At 49.2% G+C, this 18,214-nt stretch overlaps 1 protein-coding gene across 1 annotated transcript in view; it reads left to right on the forward strand.

Moving 5' to 3' along the window:
- Emb (embigin) overlaps nucleotides 1-13,608 on the forward strand; it is a 25,728-nt gene extending 12,120 nt beyond the window's left edge. Inside the window, exons 2-8 of the mRNA XM_023706266.1 lie at nucleotides 556-739; nucleotides 900-988; nucleotides 6,359-6,486; nucleotides 9,901-10,180; nucleotides 11,021-11,054; nucleotides 12,099-12,154; nucleotides 13,391-13,608. Of these exons, the coding sequence (XP_023562034.1) occupies nucleotides 567-739; nucleotides 900-988; nucleotides 6,359-6,486; nucleotides 9,901-10,180; nucleotides 11,021-11,054; nucleotides 12,099-12,154; nucleotides 13,391-13,392 (762 nt within the window). The 5' untranslated portion in view covers nucleotides 556-566 and the 3' untranslated portion in view covers nucleotides 13,393-13,608. The remainder of the gene's footprint in view (nucleotides 1-555; nucleotides 740-899; nucleotides 989-6,358; nucleotides 6,487-9,900; nucleotides 10,181-11,020; nucleotides 11,055-12,098; nucleotides 12,155-13,390) is intronic.
- Nucleotides 13,609-18,214: the final 4,606 nt, after the last annotated feature.

Below are 18,214 nucleotides of genomic sequence, written 5' to 3' on the forward strand. Positions count from 1 at the left end.
ATTTTAATGAAGTTTCTTTTATAAGTTTTTTTTTGATGTGACACGAGTTCACACTGATGTTTAGAGTTGAATTACTAGTGAGAAGCACAACATGCCTGTGTAAATTCTTTTACATGTGTGTCCTTATCTAGCTTCTCCAAGTGCCTCCAAAGACAGTGACAGAATGCAGCATGTCCATCCAGTCCCTGCTGGACATCCCACCAGCAAAATACCGGCCGCCCCACCCGTCCCTTCCACTCTCTTCCGGTCCCTTCCCAACCGCTCGAGCAGTTGCATTGCAGGTCCCTTCTGTCAGCATGTGGCTTGCTCCCAGGTCCGGTCTAGCTGCTGAGAGGTGAAGGTGGTGAGCTCAGCCTTAGGCTTTATGCTTCTGTCCCTTCTGTCCCACCTGTACCTGTGAAGAAGAAGAAAGGTAACCAAATCCATGATGGCGGATGAATTCTTTAAACAAATGAACATTAAGTCACAGAGCACTGTTGAAAACATGAGAGATCTTGTGTATTGGATTTTCTTCCTAATGTAACTTTCACCTTTTTTTTCTTTTGTGATTAATAGAACATTCCAGGATGCTAGAAAAAAATATCACTTTGGAGAGCCCTTCTCTCGTTTCTCTCACCTGCGAGTTCACACCATCAGGAAATGTGACATTGGTCAACGTGACCTGGACCAGAGGCACCGAGCTGATGCTGCGCTCTCCTCACGCAGTGTTCGCGGACAACACCGTGCATGCCCAGTACCAGTGAGTGCGACCCGAGCCCTGGCGGCCGCGCCGAGCCAGCGTAGTCTAGTTTGTGTGTCTACAGAACTGTTTCTGTTTTACAATTTTGATTATGGCTCCGTGCTCATTTCGCAGTGTTTTTGAGACCGAGCCTTTATTAACATCTCGGATTGTCTTTTAGGTTCTCCATCATCAACAGCAAGCAAATGGGGAGCTATTCCTGCCTCTTAGAAGGCAAGCAGGAACAAAGGGGAACGTTTAACTTCAAAGGTCAGTATTAATAACTTGCAGAGTCATAACTTAGGAATTATGCTCTTAGGTTTGTAAATCCCTCAGGCTTAACGTTACCAGTGTGCTACACAGTAAAGCTGTTGTTCCTCCCCTTTTGGCTTGCTGTTTTCTGCCACCGTGAGCACCCCTGTGCCCCTGCACCCCTGTGCCCCTGTGCTCCTGCCCCTTGCACCTGCCTCTGTGCACCTGCGCCCGTGCCCCTGCCCCTGCCTCCCTGTGACCCTGTGCCCCCGCTCTTGTGCCCCCTGTGCCCCTGCCCCTGTGCCCTTGTGCTCCTGCCCCTGTGCACCTGCCTCTGTGCCCCTGCGCCTGTGCCCCTGTGCCCGTGCCCCTGCCTCCCTGCCCCTGCCTCCCTGTGCCCCTGTGTCCCTGCTTCTGTGCCCCCTGTGGCCCTGCCCCTGTGCCCCTGTGCCCGTGCCCCTGTGCCCCTGTGCCTTGGAGCCAGCCTGTGTTCTGAAACCTCCCTACCCGAGAGCTAAATAAGCCTTCAAAACAAAGCAGCTGAGAGCGTTTTCCGCGGGACCCCAAGGGCAGCGCAGCGAGTCCCCAGGCATCTGGCGGCTTCACGCCCGCCGTATCCTTGGTGGAGGACAGCCCGAAGCTCCTGGCGAGTCCCACCAACCCGCGTTGCCCCTCTTCGGCCTCGCGGCTCAGGGCGCACCTCCCCCGGCTTCTGGGCACCGTGTTCCGGACTGGACCGCACGGGCGCTGCCCTGGAGGCTCCAGGAGTGGCATTCAGGGCCCTGAGCGTGTGCCCGCGCTGGGTGAGGTGGGGAGGCAGCGGTCAGCCTGTGTGGGTTGCGCAAGGAGCGGTGAACTGTGCTGCGAGTCTAAAAGGCGGCTTGTGTGGGCCCCCCACGCGCAGAGCGGGTGGCTCCGGAGTGACCCTCCTGGGCCTGCACGGAGGCCAAGTGCCTTAGGTTACTGCGTCTTTTACTTAATCAACGTTGACATTTCTTTTCTTTTTTTTGTCGGAACTGGGGATTGAACTCAGACCCTTGTGCTTGCCAGGGAAGCGCTTATTCTACTGAGCCATCTCCCAGGCCCAACATTGACATTCCTTAAACGTGTTTTGATTCTTGGCCAAAATATTTAGCTTAAATAACCTGCATGTGGGTACAGAATATTTTCTTTACACCATTGTTCTATAAGTTTTTTAAAAAATGTTTAAGGTGTTTTATTACTTACTGGGGGCGGGGGTGCTTGGTAATGTTTGCTCACAATTTAAGACCATGCCAGGCCAGGCCCGCGTGGGGACCGTCGTGGATGCCACCTTCACCTCCACCCACAGCCGCTCCTTCTGCTGTCTGCCGGGTGTGTCACCACCTCGGGTGCCCCCCAGCCTCCTCCCGAGTCCTCTGTGAGGTCCTCCCAAGGCTGACGTTGCCTAGGTGTCTTGTTTAGAAACAGACCAATGGGGAGGCATTTGGTCTTTTTAAATGGTACATTTGCTCATGAGCAGTTAATCTATCACGAATATTCCTTTCTCTTGATAAAAGCTTTCTGGCGTCAGGGTTCACGTTCCCAGACTCCTTAGGAGGTTGTGTCGGGGATGCAGAATCTTCTGCTGAATTCTTTACTGTGTATCTTTTGGGGGGTTCCCTTTCTTTTGTTTTCTTCCTTTTTTGTCTGTTTGAGACACGCACAGGCTCTCACTGTGCAGCTCAGGATGGCCTGAGCTCACTTTGTACATCAGGCTCGTCTCGAACTCGCAACAGTCCTCCTCCCCGAGCCTCCCGAGTGCTGGATTAGAGGAGTGCGCCACCACAGCTGGCTACTGTTCTTTCAGTATGTGAGAAAGGCCATCAGATCTTGAGAAAGTGCTTATTAAATCTTGTGTCTTAAATGCTCCCAAGAAATTGAGCTATCACCATTAGTTTTAAAACATTTTCTTCTGTCTTCTAGATTGTTCTCCAGAAATACTATGTAATAGTCATTCCTGGTCAAAGCTCACGTCTTAACTGCATTACATTTTTTTTTTTTTTTTTTTTTTGGGGGGAACCGGGGATTAAACTCAGGTCCTTGCGCTTGCCAGGGAAGCGCTTATTCCACTGAGCCATCTCCCTGGCCTTACATTACATTTTTTTGATATTAGTCTTCACCATAAACTATTTTTTAGCTCAGTTTTTTTTTTTTTTTTTTTTTTTTTTTGGCAGGAGGAATACTAGGGATCAAACTCGGGAGCTTGTGCTTGCCAGGCAGGTGCTTATGCTGCTGAGGTATCTCCTCAGCCATAAACAATTCCTTTTAAAGACAGGGTCTCACTGTGTAGTCCACGCTGGTCTTGAACGTGGGGACCCTCCTGCCTCAGCTTCCTCAGTGCTGAGATTCCAGGCATGTGCCACCACACCTGGGCCACCTTAAATTGTTGCATGAAGTGACCCTTCTCCCCTCTGAGGCACAGGTTATCAGAGCGCTTGCTTTTCATTGTTGGTAGGCAGTTTAATGCTTTGTGCTCAGACAGGGCCTCTTGGCTCCTCGCGCCTTGTGACAGCTAAGCTGATGCCAGCTGCCTGGGAGCACCACTTTGGGGTGGAGTTTAAGTTAGGTGTTTCAGAACACAGAGGGGCGCGCAGTACTTTGCTCCTTTCCTAACTCTGAAGCGGTTTAGTTCAACTCATTTGTTTTTAACAGCCACTGAACATTAATGCATCTTTTACGCATGCACCGTGTCCTGCAGGCAGCATGCGCCGTGTCCTGCAGGCAGCATGCGCCGTGTCCTGCAGGCAGCATGCGCCGTGTCCTGCAGGCAGCATGCATCGTGTCCTGCAGGCAGCATGCATCGTATCCTAAAGACACTTATAAAATTAATAAATTGAATCCTTCCAGATTTTCCTTGATAAAAATAACAACTCTATAATTCATCTAAATTGCATATTGGCTGGAGAAATAATGTCATTTGAGTAAAATTTTCAAAGGCATCTACAAAATAACTTCTATTTAAGATTATTGTTTTGCCGTGTGTGGTGGTGCACACCTGTAACCCCAGCATTGGAAGGCTGAGGCAGGAGGACTGCTGTGAGTTCAAGGCCAACCTGGGCTATATAATAAGTTCAGGGGCAGCCTGAACTATACAGTGAGACCCTGTCTCAAAAAACCTAAGTAAATAAATGTATTGCTTTACTAGGTCAGTAAGGATTATAGAATGGTGTGCATTGTTATAAATGTCCTGCTACATTTTTTCTATATGGCTTGCTTGTGTTTTTTTCTAAGAATAATTATTTTCTGAGTGCTACCATGGAATGTGGATGAAAGCCTGCTTTATCCTCTGTTTTACTGTAAGCCCCCCAAAATATGTATTTTTCCATCTTACTGTAGACAGCACAAGTTGCCTGTAGCTCACGAGCTGGCCCCTGGGAGTGCTGGGAGCCCTGACAGCCCTGACAGCCCTGGGAGTGCTGGGAGTCCTGGGAGTCCTGGGAGTGCTGGGAGTCCTGGGAGTCCTGGGAGTGCTGGGAGTCCTGGGAGTCCTGGGAGTCCTGGGAGTCCTGGGAACCCTGGGATGGCTCATCCTCAGGGCCTGCATCTGTCTGGGAGCTGACTGGCTTGTTAGTATGGGAATGGAAGTGGACCGCAGCCTCACCAACTAGTAAGATGTGAAAATACCTGCTGACCTTCCGTGTTCACTGGTGGTGCTAGGGTGGGTGACACAGCGGCAGCACACCCTGGAAGCTTGCGCCTGCTGATGCCTGGTGGTCACTTTGCATTCATCCGGGAAGGATGCGGGAGGAGCGCTTTCTCAGTCGGGGCCTTACCTTCCAGAAGCATCCACAGCGGTCGTCAGTATTCCAGCTGCTCTGTAGAAAGCATGCACCACTGTAATTGGAAGAGCCTAGAACTTCCTGGAGTTTGTGATGAGCTTTGCCCCTCACGTGAGGCCAGTGATGTGTTTGTGCCGAAACAAGGTTGAGGGAGGCACATGCGGCGTGAACACCAGTCATCACGCCCACGAACCGCAGGATCCACGATGGGTCTTGGTAGCACCCGGTGGGGCGAGACAGATGTCCTATCTGCCTGTCCCCCTGTAAATGTCCTTGAGTGAAGTGTGGAAGAGCAGTGTGATAGGCCGGAGCCGGCAGAAGTGCTTCCTTGGTTATGAGAAGTGTGCCCACCTCGGCTTGGGAGGTGGGCTGGGTGTCGGTTACCGCCGGCTGTGTGCCTTCGCAGGTGACGCGTGTGCTCCTTTCCCCTCCGCAGTGCAGCCTTCAGCTCTGTCCCTGTCAGCTTGGGAGATCGGGTGACACCTGATTTAGGTACAGTTTAGGCCACAAGGAGGAAGCTTGCTCCATGCCCTGTGGTGGCAGTCACCGAGTGACAGCCCGCAGGGAACACCGACCTCTTAGCGGTTGTCCAAGCTGGAGTGTCTTCTGCTTCCGTTTTCCCCGCGTGAGCGTCTTTGCTGCAGTTATGTGCCCAGCCGTGCCCGGTACCTGTGGGCAGAAGTCGCACCTGGCAGAACATTCCATCCTGAAACGCATGTAGCAATTAAAACTGATCTGTTTCTTACCTTGCTCCTCCCAGACACAAAGTCTAAAAATAGATTAAGACACTTAATATCCATAACATTTGTCAGTAGAGGAACTTGGACGGCTGTATGCGCACATATTTTTCCTTGCTGGTGAACAAGACAAATGAGAAGTAAAAAAGCAAAAGTGGAAATGAACTAAAATTAACTGAAAAATTAACACTAGTAATCTTTGTTGATGAGTTTGTCGGTTTTTATTGTGTATTTTAGGATGCCCCAGAAGGAGCCGCCCTTGAAGGTGAAGGCGATACAGAGGCTTTTATTGTGTTGCTTGCGCTGTTAGGTTTTAATTTGCCTAGCCAAATTATTCGTATTTTAAAGTTTAAGTTTTCTAAATTCGGTGCTCATTAGTATTGTTAGTGGTGACATTTTATCACAGCGAATATTAGCATATCAATTCTTAACATGGGTGTTTCAAAATTTCATTTTCTTAGACTTTTTTTCTCCGTAATTTTCCTGTATTTGCTGGCTTTTTGTGAATTTGTATGGACTGAAGATTGTTCTTGCCTGGACAGTTTTTTCCCTTAAAATGCTGTTTAAAGGTAACCCTGAAGGAGCGAGTGCTCTGCCCTCACGCAGTAGGTCCTGTGCGCGCACATTAGGTGTGTCGCTGCAGTTGTGGGGTGTGTGGGGTGCTTTACCGAGGATGCCCCCGCTTCTAACTCCTGCCACCATTATACGCTACTGCCTGCAACTCCCTTTCATGTAAATATAACTGACATAAAGAATCACATTAATGAGAAAATGAAATAAATGTCTTCAGAAAGTCCATTTGTTTTGCTTAAACTATTTCTATAACATACATTTCTTTAAATTTTTCTTAGTTCCCGAACTTAGTGGAAAAAACAAGCCGTTCATCACTTACGTGGGGGACACTGCTGTGCTGGTGTGTAAGTGTCCCAAGTGCCTTCCCGTGCGCTGGGCCTGGTACAGAAGTAACGGGAGCGAACAGGTGAGGCCACGTTGCTTTCCTTTGGAGAAAACAAAAACATCCTTTACTTCATAACTAGCAAGACTAGAACAGACTCACGGTCCTGGGGCTACTGATGCGTCTGATTTTATTTTAATATATGTTTCATGAAGGATGCTTATCCGACTAACCGCATGCCACGCTGGCCCCACCTTGGGCGCACTGAGCCAGCGGTGGAGTCTGGGCGTGGTGGCGCATGCTTGTAACCCCGGTGCTAGGGAGGCAGAAATCAGGAGATCACCGCGAGTCCGAGCTGCGTAGTGAGACCCTGCACAAAACAAACAACAGAAAAGAAAAAGAAAACTTTGATAAGTGGTGTTATTTGTGTTCGGCATATTACATTATTCATCTAAAGGTGCTCTTCGTGTGTCCTGAATTCGTACTTTGATTTTTTAGGTTTAGCAGTTGATTTAAATGCTTAGAAAGCAATTTACAGTTTGCTTTTAGTTCACCAATTTAGAAATAACCCCACCAGAAAAGATTCTTTTCTTCCATGAAAGTAACTAGGAAGAAAAAAGTCCTTCTTTCTTTCTGGGTTCCTGTCCTGAAGTGTCGGTGCTAGAGTGTAAGGGTGGAGCATCATTAGGAAAAAAGAGAACTCGGTGGCTTGCAGTTGGGCCTGAGGCCGCCGCGGCGCCACGGTTGCTTGGCCTTCCTGTGCTGGCGGGAGGCTGAGGCAGTGCCGTCATTCTCACTCACCTGAGGAGTAGAAAGGGCGCTGAGGGCTGGAGGATTTCAGGCTCGGCCTTTCAGGGAACCTCCCTCTTTCCCTGGTCCTAATGAGCATTAAATTACATCCCTGGTGCAGGTGAGCTGGGCTGCTGAAAGGAAAAGGATCTGACAATGAAATATTAAATTCCTTCTGAGATAAAATTGGTGCCGGGTGGCCGCTGGGGGATGGCAGAGGAGGAGGAGGACCTGGGAAGGGTGACAGGTTCTGAGGACATCGGTGTAATAACAAAGACCCCCCCCCCCCACCGGTTGTTTAGCTGCACACTACTGAGGGCCGTCATTCCTTTGCTGTCCGCCTTACTGGTGATTGGGTCAGGCACAGAGCAGGCTTTATTTTTATTTATTTATTTTTTAATTTTTGAGAGAGGGTCTTGCTATGCAGTTCAGGCTGACATAAACTCACCCTGTAGCCCAGGCTGGCCTCACACTGGCAGGGATCCTCCTGCCTGAGCCTCCCAAATGCTGGGAGTTACACGCATGCACCACTACACCTGGCTGAGAAAGGCTTTATTTTTATTTACTTATTTATTTTGTATTTGAGGGAAGGGTCTACGGCGTGTTCAGGGTCTCACTACTAGGTTGGACTTGTGATTCTCCTGTTTACAGCCTCCCCAAGAGCTGGGATTACAGGCTTGTGCCACCACGCCCGATCTCAGTTGCTGTGTCAGCGTGCTCTGGGTGTGGGGCTGGCACGGCAAGCCCCGGGATCACACCCCTGACGCCTGCGCCAAGCAGGCACTTTAATCTGTAGAACACTTTAGCTGGCCCTTTGAAAAAGGTTTTAAAAGAAAATATTCAACTGTGGTATTTATGCACACGTAATGTCAGGCAACCAAGGGCCAGAGAGACAGCTCATAGAATAAGTGCTTGCTTGGCAAGTGCAGGGTCCTGAGTTAAATCCCCGGTATTACAAAAAATAAAATAAAATAAATAAATAAATAAAAATAAAAATAAAAATAAAAAAAAGACAAAAAACCAACAGGCTAAGTGTGTTGTAACCCAAAAATCAGAAAACGGACTCAAAAAAAGAAAGCGCTTTATTTAGCTGAGCTCAGCGGCAGCACATTCTCTCGTCTCCAAGTAGGTGCGCGCCGAGGTGGGGAGAGACGAGGGTTTTTAAAGCTGAAAACCGCAAAGAGGGGGGTGACTTGAGCACGAGGGAATGCAGCACTGGGGTCAGCGTCCACTTACAGGAAACAGGTTACATTCTTTTAACATGCAGTTACAATTTTTAAGAACAAATAATTCTTATAACATGGTGTTGATCACAGGATGTCACAAAAAGATATCGAGATAATTTTTAAAATGGGCAGTTATCCTTAGAACAGAGAGTTACTACCTTAAGATATGGGGCTGATCACAAGAAACATTGTGAACAGGGACTTGTCCTTGGAACAGAAAGTTATCTTAGGATGTGAGGCTGATCACAGGAAACTTTGTAAGACTGCCTTTAACAGTCTGTGGCTCAGAACAAAGGAATATTTTGAACATTAACAAAACTGTGTTCAGAGGCCAGACGGACGGCATGAGCCACAAAGATGAAGTCTAAGTTGTCAGCTTATGCCAAACAGTCCTCATTAATAAACTTACAGTGGAAACATACAGAGTTACAAATTTGAATCAACTGCACAGGTTATAACAAGTCAAATTATATTAACATTGACACATGTCATTTACATAGACTTGGGTTTCTCTGCATTTGCAAGTCATTATCCTTGCAGTTTGGCTCTAAGCACCACCATAATAGGGTATGGAAAAGTACTGGTGGGAAGGTGGCTCAGCTTAGCCGGCGCTGCAGGCCGCTGCCGCCGCAGAGCCAGCAGGGGCCCTGTCTTCACCGCAGCCCTGTGATCTTCAGCTCTGACTCTGCATAGCAGTTGTCGGAAGCATCCAGGCAGTGCTGGGCACACACCCCAGGTCACAGGATGCAGATGGGCGTTCACTGAATGGTGACACTGCCAGTCAGAGCAGGGATGCCAGCCAGAGGCCTGGGTGTAGAATTTCATTAAAATAGAAGAAGAGTGTCAGCTTCCAGGTAGCCTAGTGTGGTGATCCTGAGCCGGGGCAAACCCAGAGACCTCAAGAGCCAGTTTGGGGTGGACAGGGGCATAGGAGAATGTTGGGGTAAGTGGAAAGAGGGAAGCAGGCTGCGCCCCATGGGCTGCCTCTCCTGCCTCAGCTCCAGAGGTGTCCGCTGTGGTCACTGCACGGGGACCCTGTTGCTAAGCAGCGTCTTCTGTGTGAGCCATGGGTGAGCGTGGGCAGCCCCAGGAGGTGGTGGCTTCACTGGACACCTGTGTGAGTGGAAGACCAGCCTGGTCATGCTGGAATGTAGGAGCCAGAGAGCTGAATCCTCCAGTTTTTAGGCCTCAGGTAGTACTTGGAATGGCCTGCTCACTTGCTGGTGAAAATTCCGGGCCCCCTTTCCCACCCAAATCTGCTATGTGAAACTCTTACAGCAAGCTCCTTCGCCCTGTTCATCACCTGGAAGCCCCAAACTGGCGAGCCTTAAGGTCTGCTCTGCGTAGCTTCTCCTCATGCCAGTGTGCCTTTTTCCAGCAAGCAGTGTTCTCACTGTCGTAGAGCTTGGCTTAAAACTTGGGCCCGACAGGGCAGTCTCTTTTTCTCAGCATGATAGATGTGGATGTCAATGTCTCCTGACAGGTTCCGATCGATGCGCTCATGAACGACACGTATGTCATCAGCGGGACCCACAGCAATAAGACGAAGCTCAAGATCAAGAATCTCCGGGAAGAGGACGGGGGCGCCTACTGGTGCCGAGCAGAGTTCCAGCTGGGCCAGAGCACGGACCAGCTGGACCTTGTGGTGCTGAGCTTCCTGGTGCCCCTTAAGCCGTTCTTTGCTATCATCGCCGAAGTCATTGTTTTAATGTCTATTATTCTTCTGTGTGAAGTGTACACAAAGAAGAAAAAGAAGCACCCAGGTAGGATCCTGTGTTACATGGATAGTGTCATCACTTACAGGTTATGGTGTAACATGTTCCTGTGACTTTAAAATTTTGGGGAAATCTACCTTATTTGGAGCAGTCCATCTGTTAGTGACCGTGGTAAGAGTGAGCTGTGAGCCTGGATTGGTTTCTTGTTTCAACTTTAATAGTTTATTTATTCACTTGGTGTGACCAACATCTAAGCACCAGCTCCGACATCGGCGTTGTAACGGTGGGATGTTAGAAAGGCGGTGATTGGCTGATGCAAAAGGTCCTCCTAAGTGATAGTTTTCACTTAGCTAACTCACTAAAAACATTTCAGCTGACATTTTGAAGTTTTCTGGAAACAGCCATGGCTCTGGTGGGCTCCCTTGTTCTGTAGCCTGTGCTTGAGGTGCTGGAGTTGAGCCCCCAGCGGTCCTGTGAGGACACGCGTCTCGCATCCTGCATGCTTTCCTGATCTCATTTTCACTAATTCGTAAGTTTCTGAGACAGGGTCGTGCGGGCCTCGGGCTGGCCGTCCTGCGGCCTCGTTCAGCCTCTGAAGTGCTGCTGTCGTGAGTCTTGCAGCACCACGCCTGACTTGTTCAGTTTTTAATAACTGAATGATAGCCGGATGAGTCATCCTTTCGAAGATCCTCCGGCACTGAGCTGCTGTTGATCGGAGGCGCAGATAGGTGTGGAGCGCAGCGGGGAGGCCGCGCAAGGCAGCCGCCTGTCTTCATAGCAGAGCGTGCTGGGAACGGTGTTATTACCACAGGGCCAGGGTTTCATGAACGTGTTTGTGCTGTAAAAAAGAAATCATGTTAATTGTCGAATTCTTCTTTTGTTACACAGATGACGGGAAAGAATTTGAACAAATTGAGCAGCTGTAAGTATTATTCTTTCATAGATTTTCACTTGGTAATATCTGGAGGAATATGAAATGGAGTGAAGTGCTTGCCATTAGGTCCCAAAATGGCACGAGGCTGTGCATGGTGCTTTCTGTCCTGCCCAAGGTGCTGGCATGGATTCCGGGTTGGCTGCCTGTGCCGCAGTTGGACTTGCTGCCTCCCCTCTCCGCCTGGGCTTCTCCTGTGCAAAATGGGTCATGAAAGCATTTTCTATGTAAAGCTGTTGGGCTGAATACATCATACATGTAAACTGACTTCGCCCAGGCTTTGGCGCGCAAGCCGTCAGTGGCCGTAAGGAGGTGCCATTTGGTCACGCAGTCCCAGCCGCGCCCGCAGCTGATTATCCATGTTCCTTTTAGATTTGTTATTCAAGAGATTCCTGTTGACAGGAAATGTTTTTATACTTTACACATAAAATATGTTTCACATGTAATGCCTACATACGTGTTCAGATGAGTAGGGGTTTCCTGGTGGAATTGCTTCTTAAGGAGGGTGATTAAATGTAGACCATCAAAACAGTCCTTTGATCTGACTCACTGCCGACCCAGATGCTGGCACCCACTTGACAGTACTATTGGGTGGGGACAGCGAGGGGCCCCGCTGCCTGCGAGGTTTGGCGGCACACACCTTGAGAGGGTCACCTGCTTCATCCTGCGGGCCTGCCCCAATGCACACTGGGTAAAGAACCGTGTCGAACTCTGAACATCTGACGGCACGGTGTCAGCAAACTGGTGGGCTCCTCCGTGGCCGCCAGCTTTCTTGGCGCGTTTTGAAGCAGTGCGCAGGTTGTGGTTGGTGTCCACGCTCCTGCAGTCCCTGCACAGCAGGTCCCATCACTGCCCCCTGGGGGGGGAGACAGCGCCAACGCATGAGGTCAGCACTGTGAGCAGAACATTTCTAAGAGTCACGTATGTCTGTGCTGAAATCTCACGAGCTGCCCTGATACCTCCGCCGTGAACGCTGCTGACTTAATTTTGAGTGGTGTGCCGGTCGGGTGACTTTGCATTTTGATTTCCATACAGGAAGTCGGATGATAGCAACGGAGTAGAGAACAACGCCCCCAGGCAAAGAAAAAAATGTGAGTTACCTTTGAATGGCAGTCCAAGTAGGAGACGAAGTTCAGTACATGCAGGCTGCTTGTGATCCTGAATTTGGAACCAGGGATTGAACTCAGGCACTTGCGCTTGCCAGGGAAGCTCTTATTTCACTGAGCCATCTCCCCAGCCCCATCGGTCTGCTTATGAAGCCAGGTCCTCTTGTTTAGTTTCATGGAAGTTATTTAATACGTGTCTGAATATGTCTGCCTGTACTGTTACAGGAGAGAATATGGAGCATTACAAAAATACCAGCATCCTTTTCCAGCAGAGAATAGGTAGCAGTACGAAGCAAATGCCTCTTGTTTTTTTTCTCTGATCACCCTGGCTAGTTCTTTTCAGTGTTTCAGGTAGCCTTTCTCCTCCTCAAGTTTTCTGTGTTCCGTGACTTCTCATGAAGTCCTCTGTGCGTGTTGCTGTGACCGAATCGCCAGTAGCTGATTCCTTACTGACCAGAATCTGCTCACATCCTTGCCACTAGTGCCCCTTGTTCTGTTTTGTTGAGGTTTTTTTTTTTTTTTTTTGGTGGAACCAGGAATTGAACTCAGGCCCTTGTGCTTGCCAGGGAAGTGCTTATTCCACTGAGCCATCTCCCCGGCCTGTGCCCCTTGTTCTGGCAGGAGGTCAGAGCCCCACTTCCCAGGGCTGTGTTTGCCTTCCTAAGTGACAGTAAGTTTTTGTGGGATAACAGACACATTTGTTTTACTTCCTGTCTTACTCTTCTCTCATTGCTGGGACAAATACCAGACACTCAAGCTTAGGGAAGGAAAGGTTTATTTAGCTCACAGTTACTGGAGGTTTCATAGTTTAGAGCAGCCTGAATTACATAGTAAGACCCCGAGACTGCCGTTCCAAGCCACAGGGTCTGGGAGAGAGGCTGGGGCACCTCTGTGTCCAGGATGATCTGCTCCACACCTCTAAGAAAGCACAGGCTAGCTAGCTTAATTGATGGTCCGCGCCTCTCTGGCCCCGCCCCTCTCTGGCCCCGCCCCTCTCTGGCCCCGCCCCTCTCTGGCCCCCGCCCCTCTCTGGCCCCGCCCCTCTCTGGCCCCGCCCCTCTCTGGCCCCGCCCCTCTCTGGCCCCCGCCCCTCTCTGGCCCCGCCCCTCAAGCAGGTGCTTGCTCCGCCAGCCAGCTGCGCCTGCCGAGTAACTTACAGGAGGCTTTGGGGGAACAACTAGACACAAAGCCTAACACTTCCTTGTGCTTCATTTAACTCAGGAGTCTGCGAGCCGGATTGGAATGGAGATGACCACGTGGAGCTGCGTGGGAGAATGTGCAGAGACTTCGCCTTTCAGCTTTAAGAGCATCTGAGTTTATTTTTTCAAAGATAAAAGTTTACGCAGCATGTACAGCAGTAGCTTCTTGAATGATATATGCTATCTCAGGTCCAGAGCCTTTATTTTCATTTTGTTATTGTTTTATACTAAAGCAAGGTAAACTGTAAAATATGTTTTGTGAGCTGTGACACAGAGTAATTTTATCCTGGCCTTTAAGGGACGTCAGCAAAAGGAGTTAATAATTCATAGAATGATTAAAAAAAAATAGCCGAGGAGATAGCTCAGAGGCATACACACCTGCCTGAGGAGCACACGGTCCTGAGTTTGATCCCTGGTACTCCCAAAAATAAAAATAAAGATAAATAAAAATGAAAAATAAATAAAAATACTTCATAGAACAGTATCACTAAAGACCTTTTAAATAACCAAAGAATTTCATAAAACAAAAGTTGCTGGGGAGATAGCTCAGTGGAATAAGTGCTTGCCTGGCAAGTACAAGGTCCTGAGTTTGATCCCTGGTACCACCAAAAATAAATAAATAAATAAGTAAATGAAACAGAAGCCATTGCTATTTTTGTCTTAGGAAGTTTTTCCCCAGTCGCGCTTAGTACGCATAGACGTTAGTGTAAGTTTCCTGTGACGCTCATCCTGTGTCTTCATTAACAGTCGCCTGCGTGCTGCCAGTGACGGCTGCAACGTCTGTAAGCGGACTTTTCAGTCCGTATGTCCTGGCTTAGGGCAAGGGAGTGGCTGGGACTGGCGTGTGCTCCTGTAATCCCTCCGTTCAGGTGGCCGAGGTAGGACGATGGGGAATTGGAAGTCCGCTGCTTAGTGGGACCCTGTCTTTAAAGTAAAAAAGAGCTGGGGCTGCAAGCTGGGGCGGGGCAGGCCACCGACCCGTCTCCCCCGTGTGAGGCCCCTGGGTTCAGTCACAGTACCCGGGAAAGACAAAACCAGAAACACCAGAAGAGATCAAACACAAGCCCAAGTGCGCTCGCTCCAAAGCTCTGCTGCTGCCGAAGCTGCTCCCCGGGCTTTCCCACCCCAAGCCGAGGTGCTACCTGCCCGCCTGTGGAGCTTTTTTGTTGTTTCTGTCTTTTTAAGCCCCACAGCTTGACCTCGATGTCTCCAGGTGCGCAAGTGTCAAGGTGCGCAGGGCTGGCAGCCGGGGCCTCTGGTTCAGGGTTTCTTGGTGTCTTTGTTCTTGTTTTTGTTTTTTAATACTAAGTTTATATCCATGACTGGTTAAACATATAAAAATCTGCTATTAGTGCTTTATAATAATAGTTTTGAAATCCAGACGTATTAAAGAATTTTTTATTTTTGTAAATGCTTTAAGACAGTATCTTCAAAAGTAGGATAATCTGTATTGCATATGTAACTGAGGTGTTTTACAAATGAATTATGACCATATCCACTGAAGTTTGAATGTGCCTGGACATTTCCAGTAACTTTAAAGGAAGTAATGGAAATCACGCAGCACCATCAGGAGTCCGGGGTGCTGGGCGCCGGGGTCGCGCTGCTGCAGGGCAGAGCGGGTTCAGGGCAGCCAGCAGCAGAGAGGAGCCAAGGGCAGCCATGGAAGTGCCCAGCACCAAGGAACAGGGCTAGAACTTACCAAGAGGAGCACGGCGAGGCGGGACAAAAAGCCTTATCACGGTTTACACTTTGTATATCAGCTAAGGAGAGAAGGTTCTGGTCACGAAAATCACATCTTGGTTCCTGTTCACCAAGGTTGCTAGCAAGAGCAGTGCACGGAGCAGCTACTTGGAAGCTGCTTATTTTGCTGCAGTACAAAGCGCTGTGTTGCCACACACCTCAGCTACACAGGCACGTGGCGGAACGCAGCTCCTGTGGGCTAACTTCTTCACTCTTGAGCTCAGTGTTTGTTTGGGTTTAATTCATAATTTTACAAAATTACTAGGAGTGCTGTGGTGGTGGATGGCTTAATAAACTAAACAGAATCCAGGGAAAAGGGAGTCAGACCTGTTATTTAAGTTGGTCCAATTCAGTGTGGCTGTGTACTGTCACCCAGAGCGGGTTGCAGGCCCTGGGGGGTAAGCAGCACCATGAATTGCGGAGGCTGAGCTAGTGTGCAAGCAATGAGAACTGTTACTCCAAGGTCCAATAATCTGAAATATTGACACAGTAAGTTGAAATTTTAAATGGCAATACTCGCTACATATTTTTTTCTAGCAAAGTTCAGTAAAAGGAGAAAAACTCAACATTTAAGTTGTTATTTTTAGCTTTTGAAAGTCTCAGGAGGACTTTTAGAAAATTGCTTCACCCTTTTTTTTTTTTTTTGGTGGTACCAGCGATTGAACTCAGGACCTTGTGCCTGCCAGGCAGTCACTTATTTCGCTGAGCTATCTCCCTGGCTCCCTTTTAATGTATTTTTAAGACAGGGTCTACCCGGTCTACAGGGCCTCACTATGTAGACCAGACTCATGGTGATTCTCCTGTTTTCAGCCTTCCAAATGCTGGGATTACAGGTGCCTGCCACCATGCCCAGTCTCAGCGCTCCCCAGGAGGCTGGGCTAGCACTGCACGCTGGGGATGGAGCGCCTGCCGCTGCGCTCTGCCTAAGCAGGCGCTAGCTATCCAGTCGGCCCTGCCACTGTTTGATTGAAAATAGAACCCTCCCATTAACTAACTCCTTGAAGATAATAAATGGATTAACAGAACAAAAGCCTTTGTAACTTCACTGTGGACCCTGAACAGTGGAAAAGCGGCAGCGGCAAACTCCGTTGGGAGTCTGTCCCTCTTCCTGGCTCATGGATCTTTTTCAGCATAATGAGCCTTAATGGTGCTGACAGTTCCCTGCTTCCATAATCAGGAAGATGTCAATCTTGTCCTCCTGCATTCAGTGAGACCCAAACCTGAAGGCCACTGTGATGTGTTACTTTGGCCGCCCCAAAACTCTCCGATCCAGCCGCCCCGCCCTCTCTGCAGCTGTGACAGCCAAGGTTTTATTTTTATTTTATTTTATTTTTTTGGTGGAACCAGGGATTGAACTCAGATCCATGTGTTTGCTAGTCAAGCACTTATCCTACTGAGCCATCTACCCGGCCCGTAAGGTTTTATTTTTGAACTTCAGCCTCGCCTTCCCTCTCGGCCTCCTGGGCCGCTGCCCAAGGCCTTCTGTAGCACAGACCTTTCGTCACCTCCCGCGGTGGCCGCGCGCCAGCCTCCGCCCTTGCCGTGGCCCAGCGTCGTGGCCCGGGGAGCCGTCTGCGTGCTGCGACCAACCCTGCCCCGGACCCAACCCTGCGGGCCCGCGCGCGCCTCACACATCCCGGATTCTCCGGATTGCGCGTCTGGGAGGCCGTCACCCCGGGGCGGGGCGCACCTGCGCTTTCAGTCCCCTGTATTCCCAGCAGATTTGCGGGGTCCTTCTTGATTCTTTTTCTGTGCCCCGTACCATGAGGGTATGTTGGCGATGTCGTGAAATAAAATGCTTTTACTTACAGTAAAAATCCAACTTCATAAATTCATCCTTTTGGGAAAACAACCTTACTTTTTTTTTTTTTTGCGGAACCAGGGATTGAACTCAGGTCCTTGTGCTTGCCAGGGAAGCACTTATTCCACTGAGCCATCTCCCCGGCCCTTAGGAAAACAATTGCAAAGCAAGTCAAAGGTGATGAATATTTTAACCAAAGCCGGCCGGGACAGCCTCCCTACGCTGTAGTATGGACCGCGCTGCGCTCCGCATCTTCAGCCTCATCATTCTCGGTTCCGTGCGGAGTGCGCAGCCCATGGCTCTGCGCCGAGAAGCTGCTGGCTTTGCAGAGGACTGGAGCGGTCATCCTCTGCGTGGTATTGAGGTTTGGTTTTGGTCCCTGAGAGTTTGTCTTTCATCAGATTCATGAAAAGAAAAACTCGGGACTGCTTGCTTGTCTTTTGGGTTTCCCTCTTAGACGGATTTCACAGGTTTATGCAAAATGATTTACTGCGTCCCTACCAGAGTTCTCGTTAGGATGAAACTTTTTTTTTTTTTTTTTTTCACTAGGGACCGAACTCGGGACCTGCTTGCCAGGCAGGTGCTGTGCTGCTGAGCGTATCCTCAGCCCTCAGATGACTCTTCTGTAACTGAAAAAAAAAAACCCCATTCAAAGGGGGAGGGACACGGTGCCCTGAGAGGCTGCTTGGGGCTCAGGCGCATCCGGGTTTATGCTGCAGCTTAATTAAGAGGCACAGGGCCTGCTTGCGGCGTGCTCTGAATGAATGTTGATTGAATAAACGAAAAATACAGGATTGTCAATTAACTTTTTTAAAAAAAATATTTATTTTTATTTATTACATTTATTTATTGTGTGTGTGTGTGTGTGTGTGTGTGTGTGTGTGGACAGCTCAGCCCACCAGGGGGCGGGGCTGGCTGGCATGTGGTACTGGAGGATCGAACCGATGTCCCTGTGCTTTGCCAAGTTTGTTTCAAGTAGGTGCTTTAGACCACTGAGCCATCTCTCCAGCCCCTGTCAATTAACTTTTGAATCACAGAATTGTGCACATTTACCTATTTTCTGCTTTAATTTTGATTAATTAACCCTCATTTGGCCCTGCTCTGTTATGGAAATGGAGAAAAAGGAAAAGAACATGGCGCTTTCTCTTGGTTTTAGGAAAGCGTTCAGACTGCAGGCAGGGCATGAGTGACGTGGCTGCTCATCATCCAGTGAAGGATGTGGCGTGCTGTGACAGCAGCTGCTAGTGTGCAGCGTGCACTGCGGGTCGGCCCTGCACACCAGGGTTGGCCTGCACACCGCCGGTC

This window comes from Octodon degus, unplaced genomic scaffold, assembly GCF_000260255.1.
Source record: "Octodon degus isolate 3935 unplaced genomic scaffold, OctDeg1.0 scaffold00248, whole genome shotgun sequence".
Taxonomy (NCBI): Eukaryota; Metazoa; Chordata; class Mammalia; order Rodentia; family Octodontidae; genus Octodon; species Octodon degus.